Below are 11,736 nucleotides of genomic sequence, written 5' to 3'. Positions count from 1 at the left end.
GGAGACAGACACTGTAATGTTTACTGCAGATATGCATACCTAGATATGTTGTTAGTCACAGAGAACCCTAAACTATGGGGAAAGCCATTTAAATGTCAGATGTCTTCCAGATAAATGTGACTTTCTTTAGAGGGAAACAGAAGGTCTGAGTTTCCCTTCTTACTACTGTAGCTGCTCTGCTCTTGCATTAGCTGGAGGAAAACGGTCAGAGAACTAGGAGTAAAAAAGTATGAGTGAGTTTGTGTGTGTGAGGTTGGGCATATGTGTAGGAGGGTGTGTTCACTGGAGCACAATGAAAATAAAATTCAGGGCTGTACATTACGAGGGGACAGAGACCCACTGCAATAAGATAACAAGGTGCAATCTCAGGAGAGTCACAAATGTGGAAAAAGAGATTTTTCATTTGAGTGGTGGAATGCATATGGTTCATTATCTAGGAAAGAGTCAGATTTGAAGGAGAAGAAGGTGGAGCATGAGGAAAATGTCCAAAGTTCCCTGTCTAGCAGGGAGAATTTCAGGGGAGTGCCAAAGCTCCCCAGTAACTTCTTAAAAAGTCAGTGAGATTGGTATGATCTCTCTGTGATGAGGTCAGAGAAGGAAAATGGGTCTTTCACTTTCCCGGAGAAGCCAGGAAGCGGCTAGCGAGTTCCCTTGCTCTCATAAAGGCAGCTGTAAGTCAGCAGCTGCCCTAGTGCTGCCCTGGAGTTTCTGTTTACTTTCTGTGGTAAGAAAATAACCTTCAGTCCAGTTAGACAACTCCTGCCTATAGACTCCATCTGCACATAAGTTTTCTCGTGTGTTATGTCCATGGCAGGAAAGTTTGCAAGAGCTAAACTTTTTGACAGATAACTACAAATCTGTGCTTTGCCCATATTTCTTTGGAAAGTCTTGCTGAAGTTAGAAGCTATAGTGGAAGGCTAAAGCACTGTGTGCACCCTTTTTGCTCTGAACCTGATCTCAGACCCCACTTTTTGGGGAAGAAGAGCAGAGTATGGCTACTCAGAGACCATATTGTGGCTCTTCAAGGCACCGTGTGTCTCCTGCAGAGCACACAGTGTACTGTTGACAGTACGTCRGCCTTTGCCAATATTTATTTCTTCAACAGTAATTTAAACAATTAATGCTTCAGTGATTAATCTGAAATAGGGAGCTTTAAGCCAAGTTTAGTGGCATCGAGTCTGAATTTGAACAAGAAGGAGGGAAGAAGGGTGTATTTTGAACGAAGTTGCTCATAGGCTGGAAGGCCAAGCCAGAGAGAAGCCAAATGAGCGTACCAGGATTTTTGTAATGTTAGGAGAGGACCAAGCCCTGATGCTGATGTCTCTTGTTCCACAGAAATAATGCAGCCGAGCAGCCGTGCTCAGCAGGTGGTGATCTCACTGCTGAGCTGCCTCCTCACAAGGTGCAGACCGTATGCTATGTCTGCCTGTGCTAATAACCGGGAGAGATACAGCATCAGCTTTCAGACCGGCGCCCTCAGTGGCTCAGGGAAATGACTTGTAAAAATCATGCTATTAAACTAAATAGAAAATTACAGTAATATTCCCTGAAGAGAGTTTGCTTCTTCCCTGAAAATCACTAAATCAGCTTTGCCAGATGTGATAAGTACCTTGGGCTTTTAGAAAGGCAAATAAAAATGCAAACCGCTGAACAGCAAATGTCAGCTCTTGAACTGCAGCCGACTGTGAGCAGCACCAAGTGTTTTCGGAGGGTGTGTGGTGGATCCAGTGTGACGCTGTGGTGTTGCCAGAGTTTCCTTGCCTGCATGCCCCACGGGCACACACCCAACCAATTCATGTCAAGTAACAAAGCAGATACTACTGATACACACAACCTGCCTTCAGGAACTAAGTCAGAAAAGATGAAGGAACTGCTCTTAATGGAAATCTCTGATTGCCAAATGGCCCTTCTCATAGTTACTGAGAGAAAACTTCCTGTTTAAATTGGGAAGCGAGAAATCATTTCCCAGCTCCTCCCCTTGTCTCCCTGCCAGCAAAGTGCATAGCTGGCACAGCACGTGGGGCTAATGCAGTCAGAAAAGGAAGCCTCTCTGGGACCTTGTGTGAGATTGCTGCCAGCATACTATTTTCCCTATTTGTATTTCAAATGGCAAGATTTCAGTGAGTGCAGAGACTGAGAAGTGATTCTGGGGCGGAAACCCTCTATTTCTTCTAAGCTCCCTCTCATATGCTGTGCTGGTAACATCGGACACATCGCTCCAACCCATGAGCTTTCAGATTCTCCTACTGTAAAACTGGAATAATAACATCAAGCTCCTTTGTAACCTACTTTGACAAGTATGGATGAATAGGAGCTGCTTTCTTTTTTCTTTTGGCGAGGAAGATACCCCTAGCACTTGCCTCCCCTGAGGTTAACCAGTAACCGGCCTGGCCCCAGCTGGGACTGGCACTACCAACTCCTGCAAAGCCTGGGCAGAGAGGGGCGGAGGGAGAGGGGACTTCTCTTGGCGTTTTAAGAGTCGGGCAAATGCACTCACATCTCTGTGGCCTCAGTGCAGAACAGGGCTTTTCCCTCTGCTTCTTTCCCCCTGCTCCATTTCTTCTCCTCAGACCGCTGGTAATTGCTCTTCAAAACTGTGGCTGTAAATGTTCAGAGGTGGCTAGTGATTTCAGGTAACTAAGTTTCTGAGTGCCCAACTTGAGGCCTTGAAGGAGACTGAATTTCCCCTGGGAAACAGTGAACATATCAGTCCTCTTGGAGACTATCTTTGCTATCTGTTAACAAGCCAAGGCAAGAAGTATTCTCAAAAATGGATGATTTTAAATGTCCATTGCACAACATGATTGCACACTGCTTATTTTTTCACACACACTGAATGAACATGGAATGACCTGTGCATTTGAAGCTGGTTTCATTTCCTGTTTGCCTGTAATGTTTTGAAAATTTTGATGGATWTTGGAAACCTTTATCCAGACATTTGATATTAATGAATGCATGTAGAATTCCTTTCAGGTTGCCAGGTGTGGTCAAAAAACAAAAAGTTTTTGCATTAATGACATGCAATTGTTTATTTTTACAACAACAAGATTTTCAGGAGAAAACAAAACACTTTCTCAGTAGAAATAATTAAAACCATGAAAATGACTGCATTTCCTGTGTGACTGACATATTCCATGCAGAAGTAAATGTTTCCCAGCAACAAAAAATACATTTTAGCAGTTACATTTTTCTTAGCAATATACATCCCTTTTGTTGTAGGAATGGGCAAAGAGAATTGCAGCTTACACATTTATAACAATTCATCACACGAGGACATAGAAGAAACCTTTTTCCAGTGAGCAGTGATCAAAAGGACTTCCATTTTTTGGCACCTTGTTTTGCAGTTCCTAATAGCTGCCTGATTTCAGACAGCAGATAACATTACTAATTCACCGATCCAAGCCCAGACCTTGCAATGGGGCTATGGTCAGAGTGCACTTACCTCTGCAAGGAACCAAAGAAAAAAATAAGGACCATGTGCTCACTGTTCCTCCCCAACTAGCTCTCTGAAATGCTTCTTCTCTGAGTTCAGGCTTGTGTATTCACCTCTACCAGTGAAATAGCTGGCTGAAATTTCTCTGATCACATAAAGCAGTATATTAGCTAATAATAAAGATATTTGAARTATGGCTCTGATGCACCTCTTATTGTTTTGTACTGGTCTTTCTCCGCTGATTCCAGAAAGTTGTATCAAAGGCAAGCAAGAGAAAAATCAAGCCCATAATAATTTCAATTTGAGGAGAGAAACTGTTTTGCCATTTTTYGCCAAGATTAATTGGATAAAAAATTTGGACAGGATAAAATTTGATTAGGCATTTTTACTAAACTTTTTGACATTCAGTTGTCACTGGCTCCTGCTTCTATTTCAAATGGGCAACTTTCTTTTAAATGTATGGAACTGCTGTTTCTATGGTTTATTTTAAAAAAAGATAAATGTAAAATATCTGAAGCAAATAGGAAAGAACAATGTGTGTTGTGAAACCACAGCATGTTATTCAGTAATGATGATATGCGGCACTTCAGGTTGCCCCAAAACTAGATAACATTTCCTTTGACTTGATAGAAAGGCTACACTGCCATGCAATTAAAAATATGAAATAAACTTCAGTTTTTATTTCCTTTTCTCACCTCAATTCTTTGTGTATTTTACTTTCCAACCTCCCCATTCTGAACTTTTTTTTGATTTTAAGTTTTTGCCAAAATATAACTCTTAAAGTTACTGACTCTGGCCACATTCTACTTTTAAAGAGTACTTTTAAAGAGGGTGCTAACAGAAGAGCAGCAGGAAAAAGTGGTTTTGCAGCAAGTCAGTAGGTGTTTTTCAGGCACTGGAGGGAACTGTGAAGTGTGATGATCTCTGGATTGTGTCTATTATTTGTTCTATTGAAAGAAGTCAAGAACTTTTCTAAAAGACTTTTTACAGTCAGAAAAAAAATACATGGGTATAACTCACTGCATCTCGAAAAGCCAAACACAAAGATCATTACTTAGTAAGTAAACCACAGGACTCAGAATGAAGAAACTTGTGTTCTCAGCTGTGACATGAATTCACTATGTGACATCAGACTGTTTTATATTTATTTGCTTAGTATTATGCATTTATTTATGTATTTAGAGTTATTTGTTTGTAAAATGAAAAAAATGACATAACCTAGATATTGGCTTTATGAAATTTATCTAACATTTTTAAAAGCATCTTTGCATAGGTGACTCCAGAATTAAAATTAATTAACTGCTTAACAGTAATAACAATTATCTTCTCTATATTCACGGTTTCTGAAGGATGGATTACTTCATTTTCTTGAGATACTTCTCTCTGTCTTTTTAATCTATTTTTTATTTCTCTGCAATTGGAATTTTGGCACATTTTCCCTGTTGTGTGTGGGTGTTAATGCGTCAGCACTGATGGGAAAGGCTACTTATGCTTTTTGAGACTGCTACTTGTTTTCTGGAATAGAAGGTATGTTTTTCTTTGCTTTGTTGCTCTGTTTCTTTCTTTTCTCTCCTTGACTTTTTCTTTCTTTCTTCCTCCCACCTTTCCTCCCATTGTCCTGTGCTGGCTATCTTATGAACCTTGCTTGCAAACAGCGAACTATTAGTTTTGAGAGCAAAGATCAGCAATCACAGGTGCAGGAAACAACTTCAGCTGATATGTCAAGCATATACCCTCCATAATTTTGCTGCAAAAGCTTATTTCCATATTTTAGAAGAAACAAATTATGTGAGTTTTATTATCTTCTTTCCATCCATGAGTCACAAAATCTACAGGGAATTAAGAGAACCTTCTTTATTCTACCTTTTATAAAAATGGCCTAAGAAAACTAATTCAGAAAGCTTTTCAGCTCTTGATACATTCCTATTGGGTTAACACTAACTTTCCTGTCTCTCCACAGTCCCAAATTTGAGTTATTCAATTGCTGGAAATGCAGACATATACAAATCAGGACTGGAGAATTTAGAAGAGATTCTGGCCCCAGCCTCACAGATTCTCTAGGCAGATTATTCAGCAATCTAATATGAATACTTTATCTTATTTTTCCAGCCTAATTGTGTTTCTAATTATAAACTGTTTAGTCAGTTTTGAAAGCAAGGAATTGAGAAAATATCAGAAAAGGTGATTTCTTGCCRGCTGCACTTGAATATAACAAACAGGGGAATCTCATGATACTGTTGCACTCATACTACTGGCTTGTCTCCTGACTGTCTCCTTTTTATTGGCTTATGAGGAAAATAATAGAAGATAATTCAAAATGAGTGAAGCACATTCCCTGCTTTTCCTCCTTATCTCTTTTCATGTCTGGTCCACTGGATTTTTTTATTTTTTTTGCTTGTTTGCTTGTTTATTTCTGCTAGAAATAAGGAGGAAGATACAGGGTGCTGTAACCAGGACTCTGTGGGCTACCAGTCAGCATGTCCCAGTTGCTCTGTTCCATGAGATCGCTTTATGATCACCCTGGCTGTAATATTCAGCACAAACTGTTTTGCTTTTCCTCCCTCTGATTGCTTTTATTGACTAGGACTGGCCTTTTTCCAGTTCCTTCCCATTCCAGGGTGCCAGTTAACACCAACAATATCGATGCCTCAGCTTTTCAGCCACAACTGTGAAAACARATTCTCCCAACTGCTGAGCTGTGGCTTTTCACTATCAGCTGGCTACTGATGACTCCACAAAAAACAAAACAAAACAAAAAAACCCCCACAACATATCAATTCCATGCCAAGCAGCAGATCTCAAGATAAAATATTTCACATTTCTGCTTACTTTATACATTTTTCCCCAAGACTTGATGTAGAGAAATGTTTATCATTCAGATTTGGGGTGGAGTGCAATTTAGGGAGCAAGTCAAAGCTCGCTGGTACCTCCACAATAACTGTCGCTCAGTATGGCGAGCATGCACTACTCACTGGGCAGTCCAAACTCAGGTTGCCCACAGAGTCCTCTGCCCTTTCAGCACCAAAGAACTCTAATGAAGGTCCTGTCTGCCCAGGATGGCTCACATCATGCTCATGATAGCCTTCTTGCCTATATCGTGATACTGCCATGGCAGCTGGTACATGTATGAAAGGATCGGCTGGGCGGTGTGCCTGACCCACCTGTGTTTCAGCTAAATCATACTTGGGCCTGATCAAAAGACTTGTTGTGTGCTTGAGGTTTACCATGTCCTGGAGCAAGTCCAAAGCCTGACTGCATGCAGCGCTGCAACTAGTCAGCATGCATGTAATGTGAGTTGGAGTTTGGGTAAGGGTGTGGACCACTGCTTGACATGCTATGCTGGCACCCTTTAAGAGCCCAGAGGACTTCTGCACACCCACAACATTTAGCCAGGTTAACCCCTTACCCACTGCATCAACCAATCTTTCTAATTAAATAACACAATGTCCTCTAGAAATGATGAGGCATTAGCAAAAGGAATATTCAGAAGCAAAACAGCCAGAACAATGAGGTTTTCCTTTATTTTTGACTGGCCTTTAGGGTTTGTACTGTGTACTGGCTGCTTTACCATTCATGAAAGGTAAGTATCTCATGAGGTTACCACAGGAGGCAAAGTTCAGCAACTGCATATTGCAGCTGGCATATCTATCATGAAATAAGAGTAGAGCTAGGAAGAAAAATGGGGTATGTTGACATAATTTTCAGGAGAAAATTAGCCTGCTGGATTTCTGGGTAAACATGTAGGTAAACATTTCTGTATCAGTCTAGGCTCTGGTTTCTGAGGGGAATGTTGACAGCACTCAACTTCAGGTATAAAGGCAGTTGAAATAAATCCCACTATTTGTCTAAAACTTTTTTTTTTTTACTGTAAAAAAAATGGGATGGAATTCACTGGTGTATTTACTTGGCATTTATCACTTAAAATCTGTTCAATATGAGATTTCAAAACTTGATGAAAAGCAACCTTATCTTTTTATTACTACTCCTGGAAGTAGAATATTTCTTGTTCAGGGGAAGGATGCAGTTCCTAAGAGGTTTTTAATTTCTCCCATATATATAGGTGCCAGCAGCTATACATAACTAGTATATTTAGCTGGAGGACTATATTTAGACAGAAGGTTATGAATGAAAAGGGGCACAGTCACACTGCATCTCTCACTTCTGGTCAAAATTAAATAATATCATCTAACTGATGAATCTGATTCAGTTCACAGCTGAAGAAGGACTCTCTACAAATTTAACAGGAACGGAAACATCTGCCCAGGCTGTCTTCATAAAGATTTACAGAATCTATTTGGGTGGAACTGGGGGAGTGAGGAGGACAAAGAGAAGCTGTAGAAGTTCTTCACAATTGTGGGAAGGGGTAATATCCATCATCCCTTTTTGCTTTTAGTTCTACCTATGCAGTGTTGTAAGCTGGATAATTTAACATAGCAGTCTCTATTACTAGTAAAGCAGCATCCCATCAGTTGGATAGTAAAAACTAATATTAAAACAAAATTAAGTAGTCAGTTCTTGTATATCCAGTTGCCCAGGGATGGGATATCCCTTCTTTCTGTGAGACCTCACTGAGGAACCCAAAAGCCTCTCATCAGTTCTTTGTGAAGCTGAACCTGCTGTTAAACTGAGTCTCTTTTCCTATTGACTCCTCAGCAGCCAGTGGGAATCACTGACTCRTGAGGTTCAGCAAAGGGTCTGCCCTCTCCAGATACTAGCTCTGTGCAGGAGAAGCAAATCACCGAGCTCCCTTCGAAGACAAATGTCTGGGAGGAGTACTTAGCTCCCCAACAAGATGACACAGGAACCAAGAAAGTTCTCTGACTTCTCCAGGACCATTACATATAAAGACATTTAGGAGCTGGGAACAAGTGTGCAGACATAGAATTAACTGAAACAATATGAGTTTCCAGAGAGCTCCCATATAAGCAGAGCTGTGAGCTATGTGAGGTGTGGGCGATTAGAGAAGGTTGGTTACGGCAGAGGAATCTTGTCACAGTTGAGCTCAATCTTTGAAAAGATTTCCTCTCCTTCCCCAGTAGAAACAGCCTCTCATTTTTTTCCCAAACATCAGAACAATTTCTTTAAAAGCTGACATTATTTGTTTGCATGTATCACATGAGAAAACAGCATTTCTCTGGAAATGCCAAGGAATTGGTAACAGCCCTGATAGTGTCCCATACTGTCTGACAGGTAGACATTTTACATGAAAAATATATTACACATGAGTGAAGAGTCAGTCTGACTCCCTTAACTCCCTGCCAAAAGTACTGCCAAAAACAAATTCCCTGCTGGAATCTCTACTCATGTGGTGTCCCAAGTGCTCCAGCTCCTGAAGCTGACAGTGATGTACCTGTCAGATGGGGCAGTTACAGTGCCTTTTGTCAAATTTTCCTGTCAAGCAAACACTGATAAAGGGTGTGTCTTGTCTGCCCTAATTTAGGAAAAAAATGCTTAGGAATTCTCCTTTCTGGAAATACTGCAGAAGCTACCAGCTTTCCACCTCTGCCTTCCCTCCCACACTATCTGCAGACATTAATGTATTCAAACAAAAACAGCTGAGACAAAACAGCAAGTAATGAAAGGAGGAAAGAGAACAAACAAGAAGCCTGCAGCAATGCCAGATGATACAACACTGATTCCCACTGGGGATAACTTGGACAACGTGCCTCACTGAGGTCAGTGGGTCTATGCAGAGTGCTCAGCTCTTCCCTTGCTGCAACTGGGACTGTGCAAGCCAGTCTGTGTCAGCAGCTCATCTCTGCTCGCCGCAGCCCTTCCCTCCTGCCTTGTCCACCCTCTGCCTGCTGCTTCTCCTGAAGCTGGTAGGGACTGCGTGACTCCTGGCAGCTCTCAAAAATCAAGCCCTATTTGACTCAATACAGCTGAAACTCTCAGTTTTCCCACAAATAATTGTCATGGGAGAGGGTGGATTGCCTTTTTATTTGCTTGTAAAATAGCACATGCATCTATGGCATGAAAAAATATATTGTCACAACTCCTACCTTTCCCGACCACACAGGATGGACATCGCTCTTTTCTCCTCTCTGCTATTTCTCACCACAACTTGCTCACAATTTAAAAGAATGAAGTGATACCGTGTCTGCATCTGAACTTCAGCTGATACAGCGTACACTCTAAATCCTCCCCTTCCATGTTCCTTTTCTGTTAAAAACTATGTGTATGAACATGAGAAAGAGAGACAGAGAGAGAGAGATCCTTTAAACTAATGGGTAAAGAATGTGCACTGAGCTCTGTGTGAATGTCTGATGCCTCCAACTATTTGTTAAAAGGCAAAGCAATACTTCCGACAGATGGCCCTCCCCTTGCCTGCAATAGGCTCCCAAGAAGAGCAACAGCCTGTGTCACTGGAAAGGGCAAAGCCTGCTGAAATAGCAGCAAAGTTGTTCACAAACCGCTTTGCAGTTTGCACTCGGTTTCAGCCAGCTTCACTAACTTGTTGCCATGAGGAAAATAATCCGTGCGCCCCTCGCCAGCCGGGGAAGGGCTGCTGCCCGGTGAAGTGCTCTGTGCCCAAGGTGCAACGGGGGCACTGGGGCGGCGATGGCACCTGGGCAGAGCAGGGAGGACCTCAGCCAGCAGCGCCAGTCAATGAGAGCAGGGGAGGATGAGGATGACAGCGGAGGCAGCCGCCGTGGCAGCAGCAGCAGCAGCAGCAGCAACCTTCACAAGCTTTCCTCTCCGCCAGGTAAAGTGGCGGGACCTGAACGCTGCCTGTCAGTGAGTGTAGCTGCCGCTGGGGTTCAAAGAAAAATAGCGTGGCAAAGCTAAGGGAGTCTCAGTGCGCGTTGGCTCAATTTCTAAAAGTGCAAGAGGGGGAAAATGTGAATAAAGAAGGAAATACCAGGTTTGCTGTGAATGAAGGTATATGTGATACTTTTCCCAAAAGGCCTCGGTCCTACTGTTCATGCATGTGTTGTCTATTGTGTAAATCTTTTTTCTTTATGAAGATTAGTCACCTGAAAAATCAGACAACCCACTGCCATCTAAGATGACAATGCTGCTCCAACCCTTGCATGCTTTGGATCAGTTCAGCCCTTTAAACTGAAATTCAGGGAGGCCACAGAGTTCAAAGAGCAGCATTGCACCTGCTCATGCAGGGGGAAATTGGGGGGGGGGGGTACTTCCTCCTGTTTTTTTTCCCCTAGCAATTCATAAAGAAACAGGGCTTCTGTGTTTACATGCTGAAAAATCAACTGTAGAATTTCTTTTGAAAAAGATTTTTGAGTGCTGAAGCCAAATTTCATAGCTCTTCACCTTTGCTGCTCTTCACACAGCTGTTTTTCTGAGTTACAGCATGTTTTTGCATCTTGAGTCTCTTTTACTGATGATAAGATCAAGGGCAAATGACCTACAATTGTGACATTTCTCACCCAGAAGACAGCTGTGCCCAAACAGAAAAGCACTTTTGTAAGCCAGAAATGACTATGCCCTGAGCGAGTTTTGTTCACTTAAAAATGAATGAACTGACTAACCCATGCGTATTCGGATACCACTGGCACAAATGCTTTGTTGGAGTATAATAGCGATCAGTCCAGCAACATCTACTGGTAGCTGGAAGCAGAGGAAGCAGAGGTTAATCAAAACAGAAAGCAAGTCAGTGTACAGATGTGTTTAGCATTACCTTAGGATATGAGGGGAGCAATCCAGATTGTTACAGGACGGTGTTATCAAAGGGAAGCAAAGAAGTTAAAATAAACAGCAAAGTTACTGAAGCACAGGGGCTACAGTTAGAAGAGTAAATGCAAATTATATAGCTGGCCTTACCCTCAGAAATTAAAGCAGTAAACCAAGTAATTTCTAATTACCTACTTAGGAATTAAAGAACTTGTTGATTCCTGCTGGGAAAAACAAAGCCCGGAATCTCATTTAATGTAATGAAAGGCCAAGCTGCCTGTTTACTAGGGAAAATACATGGGAGAGCACTAAGAGAGATGGACTAGCTGGGTCTGTCCAGGACCTACATTGCCCTGTCTTTCCATCAGTTCCAGGATGCTTTTATTCATGAAATTTGAATATTACTCGCACAACACATTCATCTGGTTTACAGTGTACAAAGTACACAGTTCCCACTATTTAGTTCCCACTATCACAGAAATTTAGATGTGTGAAAATGTGTGATGCATGAGCTTCCTTGTGCCTTTTTTTTTAGTTCAATTTACAGCCTTTCACACTTGGGTGGGAGGAGTCAAATTTAACAGTCAAGACACCACCTGGCCCTGACACCAGTTTGGGGTAAACTTAATATTTTCTGAGATTTTCTAGCTCTGCTTGCAACATAATTT

At 41.7% G+C, this 11,736-nt stretch overlaps 1 protein-coding gene across 1 annotated transcript in view; it reads left to right on the top strand.

Annotated features, from left to right (window-relative positions):
* Positions 1-9,994: 9,994 nt before the first annotated feature.
* SLC2A12 (solute carrier family 2 member 12) overlaps positions 9,995-11,736 on the top strand; it is a 35,170-nt gene continuing 33,428 nt past the window's right edge. The window contains exon 1 of the mRNA XM_026074223.1: positions 9,995-10,139. Coding sequence (XP_025930008.1) covers positions 9,995-10,139 — 145 coding nt within the window. The remainder of the gene's footprint in view (positions 10,140-11,736) is intronic.

Source organism: Apteryx rowi, unplaced genomic scaffold (assembly GCF_003343035.1).
Source record: "Apteryx rowi isolate R43461 unplaced genomic scaffold, aptRow1 scaffold_381, whole genome shotgun sequence".
Classification (NCBI taxonomy): domain Eukaryota; kingdom Metazoa; phylum Chordata; class Aves; order Apterygiformes; family Apterygidae; genus Apteryx; species Apteryx rowi.
The sequence above is the reverse complement of the archived record's forward strand: the minus strand, read 5'-3'. Positions and strand labels throughout refer to the sequence as shown.